The 17,362-nt window shown below is 42.0% G+C and overlaps 1 protein-coding gene across 5 annotated transcripts in view; it reads right to left on the reverse strand.

The window, feature by feature from the left end:
• Positions 1-17,362, reverse strand: part of atxn7l1 (ataxin 7-like 1) — a 116,799-nt gene that overhangs the window by 4,317 nt on the left and 95,120 nt on the right. Inside the window, exon 11 of one of the 5 annotated variants that reach the window (XM_061983608.2) lies at positions 11,492-12,023. The exons of the other annotated variants lie outside the window; for them this stretch is intronic. Within the exon in view, the coding sequence (XP_061839592.2) occupies positions 12,006-12,023 (18 nt within the window). The 3' untranslated portion in view covers positions 11,492-12,005. Of the gene's footprint in view, positions 1-11,491; positions 12,024-17,362 lie in introns of those variants that run through there. 5 annotated transcript variants of the gene reach the window in all.

The raw sequence follows: 17,362 nt of genomic DNA on the forward strand, positions 1-17,362 counted from the left end.
ACCAGCTCTATACTCTCGGCAGGGTCCTTGAGGGTGCATGGGAGTTTGCCCAACCAGTCTACATGTGTTTTGTGGACTTGGAGAAAGCATTCGACCGTGTCCCTCGGGAAGTCCTGTGGGGAGTGCTCAGAGAGTATGGGGTATCGGACTGTCTGATTGTGGCAGTCCGCTCCCTGTGTGATCAGTGCCAGAGCTTGGTCCGCATTGCCGGTAGTAAGTCGGACACGTTTCCAGTGAGGGTTGGACTCCGCCAAGGCTGCCCTTTGTCACCGATTCTGTTCATAACCTTTATGGACAGAATTTCTAGGCGCAGTCAAGGCGTTGAGGGGATCTGGTTTGGTGGCTGCAGGATTAGGTCTCTGCTTTTTGCAGATGATGTGGTCCTGATGGCTTCATCTGGCCAGGATCTTCAGCTCTCACTGGATCGGTTCGCAGCTGAGTGTGAAGCGACTGGGATGAGAATCAGCACCTCCAAGTCCGAGTCCATGGTTCTCGCCCGGAAAAGGGTGGAGTGCCATCTCCGGGTTGGGGAGGAGATCTTGCCCCAAGTGGAGGAGTTCAAGTACCTCGGAGTCTTGTTCACGAGTGAGGGAAGAGTGGATCGTGAGATCGACAGGCGGATCGGTGCGGCGTCTTCAGTAATGCGGACGCTGTATCGATCCGTTGTGGTGAAGAAGGAGCTGAGCCGGAGGGCAAAGCTCTCAATTTACCGGTCGATCTACGTTCCCATCCTCACCTATGGTCATGAGCTTTGGGTTATGACCGAAAGGACAAGATCACGGGTACAAGCGGCCGAAATGAGTTTCCTCCGCCGGGTGGCGGGGCTCTCCCTTAGAGATAGGGTGAGAAGCTCTGCCATCCGGGAGGAGCTCAAAGTAAAGCCGCTGCTCCTCCACATCGAGAGGAGCCAGATGAGGTGGTTCGGGCATCTGGTCAGGATGCCACCCGAACGCCTCCCTAGGGAGGTGTTTAGGGCACGTCCGACCGGTAGGAGGCCGCGAGGAAGACCCAGGACACGTTGGGAAGACTATGTCTCCCGGCTGGCCTGGGAACGCCTCGGGATCCCCCGGGAGGAGCTGGACGAAGTGGCTGGGGAGAGGGAAGTCTGGGCTTCCCTGCTTAGGCTGCTGCCCCCGCGACCCGACCTCGGATAAGCGGAAGAAGATGGATGGATGGATGGATATATATATATATATATATATATATATATATAGTATATGTTAAACACAATATAAATAAAATATATATAATAAAGTGATATCTATATAAATAAAATATATACTTATATATTTTAAATAAAATAGAATTTGGTGCAAACAAGGAAAAAGGAAGCAAAGATAATACATCCTGAGATCAATGCCTGTCAACTTTAGTTTTTGCGTTTTTTTAGCTGCATTGCAAAGTATCTTCCCATCAGAGTCACTTTGTTAAAGGGGAACATTATCACCAGACCTATGTAAGCGTCAATATATACCTTGATGTTGCAGAAAAAAGACCATATATTTTTTTAACCGATTTTCGAACTCTAAATGGGTGAATTTTGGCGAATTAAACATCTTTCTATTATTCGCTCTCACATCGGGAAGCAATCCGCCATTTTCTCAAACACCGAGTCAAATCAGCTCTGTTATTTTCCGTTTTTTCGACTGTTTTCCGTACCTTGGAGACATCATACCTCGTCGGTGTGTTGTCGGAGGGTGTAACAACACGAACAGGGACGGATTCAAGTTGCACCAGTGGCCCAAAGATGCGAAAGTGGCAAGAAATTGGACGTTTGTTCAGCACACTTTACCGACGAAAGCTATGCTACGACAGAGATGGCAAGAATGTGTGGATATCCTGCGACACTCAAAGCAGATGCATTTCCAACGATAAAGTCAAAGAAATCTGCCGCCAGACCCCCATTGAATCTGCCGGAGTGTGTGAGCTATTCAGGGACAAAGGACCTCGGTAGCACGGCAAGCAATGGCGGCAGTTTGTTCCCGCAGACGAGCGAGCTAAACCCCCTATCGACCTTAGCTTCCCTGGCCTGCTGACATCAACTCCAAAACTGGACAGATCAGCTTTCAGGAAAAGAGCGCGGATGAGGGTATGTCTACAGAATATATTAATTGATGAAAACTGGGCTGTCTGCACTCTCAAAATGCATGTTGTTGCCAAATGTATTTCATATGCTGTAAACCTAGTTCATAGTTGTTAGTTTCCTTTAATGCCAAACAAACACATACCCATCGTTGGTTAGAAGGCGATCGCCGAATTCGTCCTCGCTTTCTCCCGTGTCGCTGGCTGTCGTGTCGTTTTCGTCGCTTTCGCTTGCATACGGTTCAAACCGATATGGCTCAATAGCTTCAGTTTCTTCTTCAATTTGGTTTTCGCTACCTGCCTCCACACTACAACCATCCGTTTCAATACATTCGTAATCTGTTGAATCGCTTAAGCCGCTGAAATCCGAGTCTGAATCCGAGCTAATGTCGCTATAGCTTGCTGTTCTAACCGCCATGTTTGTTTGTATTTGCATCACTATGTGACGTCACAGGAAAATGGACGGGTGTATATAACGATTGTCATGTCTGTGTGATCATGTTTTTGTTATGTTCGGTTTTGTTTTTGGACTTTTTGTGCACTTTTGTTTTGTCACCATAGCAACCATTAGTTTTCACCTGTCACGTCACGCACCTGTTTCACGTTTTGAGTCAGGCACCTGTTTTCGTTAATCATGTCTATAGTATTTAAGTTCATTGTTTTCAGTTTGTCGGTCTGACGACATTCCACAATTATGCTCTACACACTCTTCATCCTCTTAGATCATGCTTCATGTGCCATGCCAAAGTACGTTTTTGTTCCATGTTTATAGTCTTTTTGGTTTCATAGTTTGTTCTCCGCCATTGTGCGCGCCTTTTGTTTACTTCTTTTTGTTTTAGTAATTATAAAAATAAAAATTATGTACTTACATTCCCATAAAGGTTATGAACAGAATCGGTGACAAAGGGCAGCCTTGGCGGAGTCCAACCCTCACTGGAAACGTGTCCGACTTACTGCCGACAATGCGGACCAAGCTCTGGCACTGATTATACAGGGAGCGAACTGCCACAATAAGACAGTCTGTTACCCCATACTCTCTGAGCACTCCCCACAGGACTTCCCGGGGTACACGGTCGAATGCCTTCTCCAAGTCCACAGAGCACATGTAGACTGGTTGGGCAAACTCCCATGCACCTTCAAGGACCCTGCCGAGAGTATAGAGCTGGTCCACAGTTCCACGACCAGGACGAAAACCACACTGTTCCTCCTGAATCCGAGGTTCGACTATCCGGCGTAGCCTCCTCTCCAGTACACCTGAATAGACCTTACCGGGAAGGCTGAGGAGTGTGATCCCACGATAGTTGGAACACACCCTCCGGTTCCCCTTCTTAAAGAGAAGAACCACCACCCCGGTCTGCCAATCCAGAGGTACCGCCACCGATGTCCACGCGATGTTGCAGAGTCTTGTCAACCAAGACAGCCCCACAACATCCAGAGCCTTAAGGAACTCCGGGCGGATCTCATCCACCCCCGGGGCCTTGCCACCGAGGAGCTTTTTAACTACCTCGGCAACCTCAGCCCCAGAAATAGGAGAGCCCACCACAGATTCCCCAGGCCCTGCTTCCTTATAGGAAGACGTGCTGGTAGGATTGAGGAGGTCTTCGAAGTATTCCCTCCACCGATCCACAACATCCGCAGTCGAGGTCAGCAGAGCACCATCCCCACCATACACGGTGTTGACACTGCACTGCTTCCCCTTCCTGAGGCGGCGGATGGTGGTCCAGAATTGCTTCGAAGCTGTCCGGAAGTCTTTTTCCATGGCCTCCCCGAACTCCTCCCATGTCCGAGTTTTTGCCTCCGCGACCGCTGAAGCCGCACACCGCCTGGCCTGTCGGTACCTGTCTGCTGCCTCAGGAGTCCCATGAGCCAAAAGAACCCGATAGGACTCCTTCTTCAGCCTGACGGCATCCCTCACCGCCGGCGTCCACCAACGGGTTCTAGGATTACCGCCACGACAGGCACCAACCACCTTGCGGCCACAGCTCCAATCGGCCGCCTCGACAATAGAGGTACGGAACATTGTCCACTCGGACTCAATGTCCAGCACCTCCCTCGTGACATGTTCAAAGTTCTTCCGGAGGTGGGAATTGAAACTCTCTGGACAGAATTTCTAGGCGCAGTCAGGGGGTTGAGGGGATCTGGTTTGGTGGCTGCAGGATTAGGTCACTGCTATTTGCAGATGATGTGGTCCTGATGGCTTCCTCCAGCCAAGATCTTCAGCTCTCACTGGATCGGTTCGCAGCCGAGTGTGAAGCGACTGGGATGGGAATCAGCACCTCCAAGTCCGAGTCCATGGTTCTCTCCCGGAAAAGGGTGGAGTGCCATCTCCGGGTTGGGGAGGAGATGTTGCCCTAAGTGGAGAAGTTCAAGTACCTCGGAGTCTTGTTCACGAGTGGGGGAAGAGTGGATCGTGAGATCGACAGGCGGATCGGTGCGGCGTCTTCAGTAATGCGGACGCTGTATCGATCCGTTGTGGTGAAGAAGGAGCTGAGCCGGAAGGCAAAGCTCTCGATTTACCGGTCGATCTACGTTCCCATCCTCACCTATGGTCATGAGCTTTGGGTCATGACCGAAAGGACAAGATCACGGGTACAAGCGGCCGAAATGAGTTTCCTCCGCCGAGTGGCGGGGCTCTCCCTTAGAGATAGGGTGAGAAGCTCTGCCATTCGGGGGGAGCTCAAAGTAAAGCCGCTGCTCCTCCACATCGAGAGGAGCCAGATGAGGTGGTTCGGGCATCTGGTCAGGATGCCACCCGAACGCCTCCCTAGGAAGGTGTTTAGGGCACGTCCGACCGGTAGGAGGCCACGGGGAAGACCCAGGACACGCTGGGAAGACTATGTCTCCCGGCTGGCCTGGGAACGCCTCGGAATCCCCCGGGAGGAGCTGGACGAAGTGGCTGGGGAGAGGGAAGTCTGGGCTTCCCTGCTTAGGCTGCTGCCCCCGCGACCCGACCTCGGATAAGCGGAAGAAGATGGATGGATGGATGGATGGATACTTACATTCCCGTCTCGCCCGAGTCAACTTTCCGTTGCATCCCGGAAAAGCAAACACCCAGGACCAAGTCATGACAACGATGGTTAAAATCAGGCACTTTGAAGCTTTTTTTTAGGGATATTGCGTGATGGGTAAAATTTTGAAAAAAACTTCGAAAAATACAATAAGCCACTGGGAACTGATTTTTAATGTTTTTAACCCTTCTGAAATTGTGATAATGTTCCCCTTTAAAAGATGATGATGATGATGGGAACTTCCAGATCATTATTAGGCTGGTAAAACATTGGGAAAAAAATAGTGAAATTGAACACATTTTAACCCCCAACCAAAAAAAAAAAAAAAAAAAAACATGCATAATTTGAACCGACAGGAATGTAAGGCTAAATGTTAACTTGCAATTACAAATACTGATAAAAGGTCCAAATATTCATACTTCCAAAATAGTGTTGGTTCGTAACCACCATGCGACGTGTCCAGAAATAGTGAATTACTTCAACTCCGCAACATAGTGAGCAAAGAAAAAGAAGGTATTGCAGGGCGTAGTGAGAAAATAAAAAATGTAAATCCTTTAAAAACTTGTAAATGTACAAAATGGGTGTTTTTTTTTCTTCTTCCATATTTCCAAGTAGAAGTGTGTCGCACAGTAAATAAGAATGAGAAGATATTAGTGGGGATAAACCAAACCTGTGCTGTGAAATTGTCCTCCTATCTTCAGTTGGTATCAAGTCAGGGAGCTTCATTAATAAATACAAAAAGATAATAATGACCAGATATGTACACATTTTCAACACTGTCATAATACTTCTTTCATCCGAATGACAAAATGATTCCGACCAAAAGAACACATGAAAATAAACGTTCTCCTATGTTGAAATACAAACCCCGTTTCCATATGAGTTGGGAAATGGTGTTAGATGTAAATATAAACGGAATACAATGATTTGCAAATCCTTTTCAATCCATATTCAGTTGAATATGCTACAAAGACAACATATTTGATGTTCAAACTCATAAAAAAATTTAACTTAGAATTTCATGGCTGCAACACGTGCCAAAGTAGTTGGGAAAGGGCATGTTCACCACTGTGTTACATGGCCTTTCCTTTTAACAACACTCAGTAAACGTTTGGGAACTGAGGAGACACATTTTTTAAGCTTCTCAGGTGGAATTCTTTCCCATTCTTGCTTGATGTACAGCTTAAGTTGTTCAACAGTCCGGGGGTCTCCGTTGTGCTATTTTAGGCTTCACATTTTCAATGGGAGACAGGTCTGGACTACAGGCAGGCCAGTCTAGTACCCGCACTCTTTTACTATGAAGCCACGTTGATGTAACACGTGGCTTGGCATTGTCTTGCTGAAATAAGCAGGGGCGTCCATGGTAACGTTGCTTGGATGGCAACATATGTTGCTCCAAAACCTGTATGTACCTTTCGGCATTAATGGCGCCTTCACAGATGTGTAAGCAGAGGTGGGTAGTAACGCGCTACATTTACTCCGTTACATCTACTTGAGTAACTTTTGGGATAAATTGTACTTCTAAGAGTAGTTTTAATGCAACATACTTTTACTTTTACTTAAGTATATTTATAGAGAAGAAACGCTACTTTTACTCCGCTACTTTTATCTACATTCAGCTCGCTACTCGCTACTAATTTTTGTCGATCTGTTAATGCACGCTTTGTTTGTTTTGGTCTGTCAGACAGACCTTCATAGTGCCTGCGTTTCAACAAATACAGTCACTGGTGACGTTCACTCCGTTCCACCAATCAGATGCAGTCACTGGTGACGTTGGACCAATCAAACAGAGCCAGGTGGTCACATGACCTGACTTAAACAAGTTGAAAAACTTATTGGGGTGTTACCATTTAGTGGTCAATTGTACGGAATATGTACTGTACTGTGCAATCTACTAATAAAAGTTCCAATCAATCAATCAAAAGTGTGAAGGAAAAAATACCTTTTTTTTAAATTTCAACCGTACATCCCGTCAAAAGCCTAAAGACTGACTGCACAGTTCCTGTCTTCACAATAAAAGTGCCGCTCCATCGCGCCTGCGCTTTCAAAATAAGAGTCTCCGAAAGCCAGCGCAAACAAGCTAGCAAGCTACGGAATTTGCCGCCAATGTATTTCTTGTAAAGTGTATAAAAACGAATATGGAAGCTGGACAAATAAGATACCAAAAACCAACCACTTTCATGTGGTATTAGACAAAGGAGGAACTTTTTTTCTCCTCCATTTGAAAACTTGGACGTTAAGCACTGCTGTCTGATTACAATCAATGCAAGTCATCAGAATCAGGTAATACACCAACTTATATTCATGTCTTCATGAAAGAAAGGAATCTATGTGTTAAACATGCATGTATATTCATTAAAACACCTTTAACATGTAAACAAAAACGGCAAAATAAATAAATATAAATGATATACTGTATATATCAATGTATATATATATATATATATATATATATATATATATATATATATATATATATATATATATATATATATATATATATATATGATATGTGTGTGTATGTTACTCATCAGTTACTCAGTACTTGAGTAGTTTTTTCACAACATACTTTTTACTTTTACTCAAGTAAATATTTGGGTGACTACTCATTACTTTTACTTGAGTAATAAATCTCTAAAGTAACAGTACTCTTACTTGAGTACAATTTCTGGCTACTCTACCCACCTCTGTGTGTAAGTTACCCATGTCTTGGGCACTAATACACCCCCATACCATCACACATGCTGCCTTTTACACTTTGCGCCTATAACAATCCGGATGGTTCTTTTCCTCTTTGGTCCGGAGGACACAACGTCCACAGTTTCCAAAAAACAATTTGAAATGTGGACTCGTCAGACCACAGAACACTTTTCCACTTTGTGTCAGTCCATCTTAGATGAGCTCAGGCCCAGCGAAGCCGACGGCGTTTCTGGGTGTTGTTGATAAACGGTTTTCACCTTGCATAGGAGAGTTTTAACTTGCACTTACAGATGTAGCGACCAACTGTACCGTATTTTCCGCACCATAAGGCGCCCTGGGTTATAAGCCGCGCCTTCAATGAACGGCATATTTCAAAACTTTGTCCACCTATAAGCCGCCCCGTGTTGTAAGCCGCATCTAACTGCGCTAAAGGAATGTCAAAAAAACAGTCATGGAGTCGTATATCAACATGGACGGAGCTGCGTGAAAAAAGCCACCCGGCCTCTTCGCGTAAACTTAAACTTACCTTAACCACTCGCTCATCTTTTCTTCATCCATCCCTTCGAGTTAGCTTTTATGATGACGCCGGCTGGAAAGGTCTCTTTTGGCAAGGTCTTCCTTTTGAATATCACCATGGGTGGAAGTTTCTGGCCATTAGCATGGCAAGCTAGAACCACAGTGAAGGATGACTTCTCATTCCCTGTGGTGCGAATATTCACCGTACGTGCTCCCGTTGTATCCACAGTGCGGTTCACAGGAATATCAGTTGCTGTGAAATAGTAGTCCGTGTGCGGATGGAGAGATTGCGTCTTTTCATGAACCGGATCCCTGTCACTTGGTAGGAGCCATTTTGTGGTCTTTACAGATGTAAACACACAAAGGAAATGAAACGTACGGTATATCCGCGCGCTTTTTCTTCTTCTACGCGGGCGGGTGGTTGCTTACAGTAGAAGAAGAAGCGCTTCCTGTTCTATGGGGGCGGGTGCTTACCTTGGCGGTTGCTTGCGTAGAAGAAGAAGCGCTTCCTGTTCTACCGGGAAAAAAGATGGCGGCTGTTTACCGAAGTTGCGAGACCGAAACTTTATGAAAATGAATCTTAATATTTATCCATATATAAAGTGCACCGGGTTATAAGGCGCACTGTCAGCTTTTGAGAAAATTTGTGGTTTTTAGGTGCGCCTTATAGTGCGGAAAATACGGTAGTTACTGACAGTGGGTTTCTGAAGTGTTCCTGAGCCCATGTGGTGATATCCTTTACACACTGATGTCGCAGTACAGCCTGAGGGATGGAAGGTCACGGGCTTAGCTGCTTACGTGCAGTGATTTCTCCAGATTCTCTGAACCCTTTGATGATATTACGGAGCGTAGATGGTGAAATCTCTAAATTCCTTGCAATAGCTGGCTGAGAAAGGTTTTTCTTAAACTGTTCAACAATTTGCTCACGCATTTGTTGACAAAGTGGTGACCCTCGGCCCCATCCTTGTTTGTGAATGACTGAGCTGTCACACCGCGGTGAGGGAAGTCTTGTCTTGGTTTTTTCTGTCTTGTGATTTACATGTTTTATTTTGAAAAGCAACTCCTCTTGTTTCAGATCCCGGGTCCTTCCTCTTGTGTCACCAGTCTGACGTCCATCCTGACCCTTGATTGTTTCCACCTGTTTCCCATTACCCTCATGTTCTTTGTAAGCCCATGCCTCCCCTTGTTCTGTGCCAGATTGTCTCGAGCTTTCGTGCCTGTCTTGCGTTCCATGTTCATGTCCATGTCCATGCCTTGTCCCACGTCTACGTCCTTGCTTCCAGAATATCCCACGCTGTAATTTTGAATGAACTTTTTTCCTCCCTCAGAGCGACTTTTGTTATCCTACCTTTTTCTACCGCAGTGGTGAGTTATAATTTTTCCTTAAAGATTTTTTTGAGTGATTTTTTGTTTACATATATTATAGTAGTTAAGTTTTATAGTCTTTATTTTTCTTCCTCCTGTTGGAGCGTTTTTTTTGTTAAAGTTTTTTGATAACAGATACGGTGCTAATTATATTGTCCTTATTTTTGTATTTCCTCCTTTTTGGAGTGATTTTCGGTTTTTCCCTTTTGGAACATTTTGTCGATAGCTATTTTTGTATTTTATAGTATTTGAATTTACTTGGCTCTGGAGGCTTAAAGAGTTTTTTTCAAAATAAAAGCTTTATTTGGAATCACCTCTCTGCATCTGAGTCCCTTCCTCCGTCCAAGCCTGACATGAGCATTTCATGGAATCTACTTTTATACCCAATCATGGCACCCACCTGTTCCCAACTAGCCTGTTCACCTGTGGGATGTTCCAAATAAGTGTTTGATGAGCATTCCTCAACTTTATCAGTATTTATTGCCACCTTTCCCAACTTTTTTGTCACGTGTTGCTGGCATCAAATTCTAAAGTTAATTAAAGCTGCAAGCAGCGTTGGACGGGCCCGCGTATTTGGCAGGTGCTAGTCCTAAGTGTCCCAATACTTTTGTCTACTTTTAGTCTGAAGTGTCCCAAGACTTTTGTCTAGTGTACCTACCTTGTCTGCATTGTGTGGGCACGTTGGTGCTTCCTGCTTTTGAGCAGCCATCTTAAAAAAACAGCACCGCAGGAGCATCAGTGCAGCGGGTCTTTGAAGGGTCATAAAATCAAAACCGGAGCAGGTATTAAAAATCCCATCTATACTTTTAATCACAAGGGTTTTATCTCTCACCTGTGTTAGTTTGAAGGCGAAACAACAAACGCGCTCAGAGGAGATAGATTTTGAAGAAAGGTGACGGGTTTTTACAAAAATTTTGTTTTGAAGGGGGAATAGCAAAGTTCCTGTTGATTTTTGCTGGGGGTTGTCAATTTATGAAATGTAGGTCTAAGTGAGACCTACATAGAGGTTTTTGTTTCATGTCTCTCCGACCTTCCCAGTGGGAGTTACAGGTGTCATTTTTTTCTTCCGAGGAGCAGTTTTTTCTCCGTTTTATTCAGAAATTGCTGTAGAGCGCAATTTTTAAATTTGGGGTTAGGTTTCTTTATTAGATCGCAATTTTTGCCAGTCCTGATGTGTGCGTTCAGTTCGGTGAGTTTTGAAGCATGTTAAGGGGGTCAAAATACAGCTCAAAGAGGCAAAAGTGACTTTTTTTAGTACTTTTTTGTCTTGAAGGGGGAATTGCCAACTTCCTGTTTATTTTTGCCCGAGGATATACAATTATGAAAAGTAGGTGTAAGTCAAACCTACATACAGGTTTTTGTTTCATGTTTCTCCGATCTTCCTAGTGGGAGATATAGGCAGTCTAGTTTTTTTTTTTCCTAGGGGGCGCTAGAGCGCAATTTTGAGTTTTGGGGTTCGGTTTTTTAAAAAAAAGGTAATTTTCGCAGGTCCTGATGTGTGGGTCAAATATGGTGAGTTTTGAAGCATGTTAAGTGGGTCAAATTAGTGCTCAAAGAGGCGGCGGAAGAATAAAGAAAGAATAAAGAATAATAATAAAACCTTAGAAATTCAATAGGTCCTTATGTCCCATTGCATAAGGACTCCCTGTGGGAGTCCTTTTGCACTGGGCCGTGCGGGCCCTAATGATTATTTGCAAAAAAAAAAAAAAAGTTTATCAGTTTGAACATCAAATATGTTGTCTTTGTAGCATATTCAACTGAATATGGGTTGAAAAGGATTTGCAAATCATTGTATTCCGTTTATATTTACATCTAACACCATTTCCCAACTCATATGGAAACGGGGTTTGTACAATATGAACGTGAGCGGGTCCGAGTGTGGCACTTCTGGAAGGAAAGGAAGCGCGAAGGAGACGAGGCCAGTAAGAGCACTTCAAAAGACAGGAGTCCATGGGACCAAAAAAAAAAGGATGAAAAACGCTGCGTAAAAGAAGGATGGAGAAGCTGGATAGAACCCAACCAAGAGAATTTGCCGTCTAGTCCAAGAAGTCACCAGAAAGAGAACCTTCAAACCATCCCAGATTATTCCTCATCAGCTGACTCCAAAACTGCTAAAAAAAAATGAAGCGTACTGGAAAAAAAATGGGAGGAGCACAGTGATGGGCGGAGCTAGTGTCCTCCAATCAGGCCAGAAAAAGGAGGCCGAGAGTTCTGAGCCCCGTTTGCTCAGTGGGAGAAGGTTTCCCAGACGATGCAGTCAGTAGGTGGGGAGGTCAAAGGTCACATAGGGCAGAGCGTGGCGTACAGCTGCTCTGACAATCTACCAAACAGGTGTCAGTGATGCAACTTGGCCTGCGGGGGCAAAGGAAGACGGAAACTTTAAACAAGTTGCGCGTGTTTGATTGGTTGATTTATTAAGGGGCGAGGCAAACTTTGACTTTTTTTTTTTTTCTACCCAGAAATAGTTTTTATCATAGACATCTTATAAGCAGACTGCTGTGACGCGGGAAATTCGGCCGCCATCTTGAAGTGGTGATGAGGAGCCGGCGAGCAGCCGACACTAGTGATGGGTTGATGAGGCGTCATGAAGCGTTTCGACACATTGCAAAACTGTATTGATACTGTGTCACTAAATACTGACATCTGCTGGACATTAAAAATCCCTACAGGCAACCTATGGACCGACTCAACTGACATTGATTTGATGCCCTAGTACAGGGGTCACCAACCTTTTTGAAACCAAAAACTACTTCTTGGGTACTGATTAATGCGAAAGGCTACCAGTTTGATATACTATTAAATAAATAAATATATTGTCATTTGTAAGTTGCACGTAAGTGTGATTTAAACAAGAATAGCTAAATAAATACATTTATATATATAAAAAAATGGGTATTTGTCTGTCATTCCGTCGTACATTTTTTTTCCTTTTACGGAAGGTTTTTTGTAGAGAATAAATGATGAAAAAAACACTTAATTGAACGGTTTAAAAGAGGAGAAAACACGAAAAAAATTAAAATAACATTTTGAAACATAGTTTATCTTCAATTTCGACTCGTTAAAATTCAAAATTCAACCGACAAAAAGAAGAGAAAAACTAGCTAATTTGAATCTTTTTGAAAAAATTAAAAAAAAGAATTTATGGAACATCATTAGTCATTTTTCCTGATTAAGATACATTTTAGAATTTTGATGACATGTTTTAAATTGGTTAAAATCCAATCTGCACTTTGTTACAATATATAACAAATTGGACCAAGCTATATTTCTAACAAAGACAAATCAGTATTTCTTCTAGATTTTCCAGAACAAAAATTTCAAAAGAAATTCAAAATACTTTGAAATAAGATTTCAATTTGATTCTACAGATTTTCTAGATTTGCCAGAATAATTGTTTTGAATTTTAATCATATTAAGTTTGAAGAAATATTTCACAAATATTCTTCGTCGAAAAACCAAAAGCTAAAATATTTATTATTCTTTACAATAATAATAAAAAATTGTTTTACTTGAACATTGATTTAAATTGTCAGGAAAGAAGAGGAATTTAAAGGTAAAAAGGTATATTTGTTTAAAAATCCTAAAATCATTTTTAAGGTTGTATTTTTTCTCTAAAATTGTATTTCTAAAAGTAATAAGAAGCAAAGTAAAAAATAAATGAATTTATTTAAACAAGTGAAGACCCATCCATCCATCCATCTTCTACCGCTTATTCCAAGGGAAGACCAAGTCTTTAAAATATTTTCTTGGATTTTCAAATTCTATTTGAGTTTTGTCTCTTTTAGAATTAAAAATGTCGAGCAAAGCGAGACCAGCTTGCTAGTAAATAAATACAATTTAAAAAAATAGAGGCAGCTCACTGGTAAGTGCTGCTCTTTGAGCTATTTTTAGAACAGGCAAGCGGGCGACTCATCTGGTCCTTACGGGCTACCTGGTGCCCGCGGGCACCGCGTTGGTGACCCCTGCCCTAGTATATACAATAATATAAACCAAGTCATCGTATTTCATTTAGGGTTATTTCATATCTTCATTTAAATAAAAATATATTTTTATCTTTTTTAGATACAGTCAATAAATAATGTGAACATGTATCATAACATGGAAATCTAAGAGAACGTGTTGTGGATGATTGTGGACTGGGAATTGTTTTAATTTTATTTTTTTACACATTTTTATTAAAAAAATAAAAAATAAAAGTTTTTCCGACGTATTACATTTTAGACGATTTCTCTTCTTAGTTATTATTTCTCCGGCTGTAGAAAAGACCCGCTCACAGGGCACAGAGGAGGCGACACAGTTGGCGTATCGGTCACGTGACCAAAACAGCTCATGATGGGTCACGTGACTTTCTAAAAGCGGTACGTGCACCGACACAGGGTTTTGCTCTATGAGCTCGACGCATGCGCCGATGCATCGGTGTTGCCGGACCCATCACTAGCCGACACTGCAAAAACTGAATTCTAAACAGCTAAACAGCATGTACCATAATATTATATCACTTTTTGGTGATGTATTGACTTAAATGCATCTTTTTGTTATTGTTTGGTTGTGGAAAGGGAAAGATGACTGGACGTTTACTCACTAAATGATTATGCTAACTGCAAGCTTTTAATAAAGACACCGGACACTGCAAAAACTGAAATCTAAGTAAGATTAAATATCTCAAATAAGGGTGATATTTTCTTATTTTCTGTTTGATAAGATGATTCTTCTCACAAAGCAGATTTTTGTTAGAGTGTTTTACTAGTTTTAAAGGGGAACATTATCACCAGACCTATGTAAGCGTCAATATATACCTTGATGTTGCAGAAAAAAGACCATATATTTTTTTAACCGATTTCCGAACTCTAAATGGGTGAATTTTGGCGATTTAAATGCCTTTCTATTATTCGCTCTCGCATCGGGAAGCAATCCGCCATTTTCTCAAACACCGAGGCAAATCAGCTCTGTTATTTTCCGTTTTTTCGACTGTTTTCCGTACCTTGGAGACATCATGCCTCGTCGGTGTGTTGTCGGAGGGTGTAACAACACGAACAGGGACGGATTCAAGTTGCACCAGTGGCCCAAAGATGCCAAAGTGGCAAGAAATTGGACGTTTGTTCCGCACACTTTACCGACGAAAGCTATGCTACGACAGAGATGGCAAGAATGTGTGGATATCCTGCGACACTCAAAGCAGATGCATTTCCAACGATAAAGTCAAAGAAATCTGCCGCCAGACCCCCATTGAATCTGCCGGAGTGTGTGAGCAATTCAGGGACAAAGGACCTCGCTAGCACGGCAAGCAATGGCGGCAGTTTGTTCCCGCAGACGAGCGAGCTAAACCCCCCTGGATGTCTTGGCTTACACCGTCCCGAAGATGATCAAGAGAAGAATATCGACCCTAGCTTCCCTGGCCTGCTGACATGAGGGTATGTCTACAGAATATATTAATTGATGAAAATTGGGCTGTCTGCACTCTCAAAGTGCATGTTGTTGCCAAATGTATTTCATATGCTGTAAACCTAGTTCATAGTTGTTAGTTTCCTTTAATGCCAAACAAACACATACCAATCGTCGGTTAGAAGGCGATCGCCGAATTCGTCCTCGCTTTCTCCCGTGTCGCTGGCTGTCGTGTCGTTTTCGTCGGTTTCGCTTGCATACGGTTCAAACCGATATGGCTCAATAGCTTCAGTTTCTTCTTCAATTTGGTTTTCGCTACCTGCCTCCACACTACAACCATCCGGTTCAATACATGCGTAATCTGTTGAATCGCTTAAGCCGCTGAAATCCGAGTCTGAATCCGAGCTAATGTCGCTATAGCTTGCTGTTCTATGCGCCATGTTTGTTTGTGTTGGCTTCACTATGTGACGTCACAGGAAAATGGACCTGTGGTTAAAATCAGGCACTTTGAAGCTTTTTTTAGGGATATTGCGTGATGGGTAAAATTTTGAAAAAAACTTCGAAAAATATAATAAGCCACTGGGAACTGATTTTTTTAATGGTTTTAACCATTCTGAAATTGTGATAATGTTCCCCTTTAAGGGTTTTGGTCCTAAATGGTCTCAATAAGATATTACAGCTTGTTGCTGAGATTTGATGACCTATATTGAGTAAAACATGCTTGAAACTAGAATATCAAGTGTTGCAAAGCTGTGTCATCAACACTCACAAGTATAAAACTACTTTTTTAAAGTAATCATTTCTTATTTCAAGCATGAAAAGAAATATATCATGATTTTGACACATTTGTGTCTCATAACTAAAACAGATGACAGCCAAATGGACTTTGCTGTTTTATGTTCAATGAAACAATAGAAAATACGTACTCATATAGTAGTACAGTTGGTACAGTACAGTAAACTGACAGTTAATATTTAAACATTTAACATGTGACATTTCTAACAATTTTGAACAGAAATAGTTCATGCACATTCAGATAAATTCTTCAAAATTACAATTAAAAAAATGTTGGCCGGGGGCCGGGCTGTATATATGCGCACTAATTGACTGAAAGAGCACGCACTTGGCGCGATGATGTCATGTTGTCGATGGAAAAATGCATTTTTAGACCATATGATTTGCCTGAGTGGCTAGGAGACCCCGAGAGTAACAAGCGGTTGCCTCGTTGCCTTTCCATTAAGAACAATAAATTAGTTTTTAGTATAAGTTTGCTGGTTTCAAGAAATGTAATGCCGGGCGCATATCATTATGTCAAGATAATGGCACTGGCATTTACTTCATTTAAGAATATTTTTCAACATATTGAGCAAAAAGGTCTTTTTTTTCTACAAAGAAAAGTGCACTTGTTATTAGTGAGAATATTCTTATTTTAATGTATTTTTGGGTTCATTGAAGTTAGCTCATTTTACTTGTTTTGGAAAGTCTTGAAAAGCCAAGTTTTCTTGTTCTATTGGCAGATAATTTTGCTTAGTTATAATAAAATACCCCTCATTTTTGTATTTTTTTTCTTGTTTTTGAACACTGACTTTTTGCAGTGTAAACTGACAGTTAACAGGTAGAAAACAAAGATGCATACCTGCCAACTTTTGAAATCAGAAAAACCTAGTAGCCAGGGTCCAGGGGCCGCAGGCCCCGGTAGGTCCAGGACAAAGTCCTGGTGGGGGGTTCAGGTTCGCCCCCCGACCCAAAATCATTATTAGCATTCAGACAGGTTAAAATGTTGCTAAAACCATCACTTTTCTATCAGTCACAGTGACTTTTCAAAACAAAAATATTACAGCAAAAATCATATGGGTTGATTGACATGTTTATTCTGTAAGCTAACTTCAATAGTTTGAAATTATTTTGACAGTTAATGCCAGTTATCCTGTCAACCTTTCACAAGACTTCAATTTGTTAATTGAAAGTATAAATACTTTTTACAGTAAACAAATGGTAAAACAGTACTAAACAATTCCATTAAAAAAAAAAATTGGTGTCATTATTAACTTTCTGTCCAAGCTTGTATAATCTACTGCCTTGTTCAATTGTAAAAAATATTCTGTGCCTAAAATTCACATTTCTATCACAATTATCATACTGTAAACATGGTAAGCTAACTTCATTAAAATTAATAGTCCTGTCAATAGCATGGAATTACAATTCAAATGTAGTTTTTTTGGAAGCCTTTCAAAAGAATTCAAAATATGAACAATTAATGAAAATTAATTTAAGCCATCAGACACTTGAAAAGTGGCACATCACATCTC

The sequence above is a fragment of the Nerophis lumbriciformis genome, linkage group LG25, assembly GCF_033978685.3.
Source record: "Nerophis lumbriciformis linkage group LG25, RoL_Nlum_v2.1, whole genome shotgun sequence".
Lineage (NCBI taxonomy): Eukaryota > Metazoa > Chordata > Actinopteri > Syngnathiformes > Syngnathidae > Nerophis > Nerophis lumbriciformis.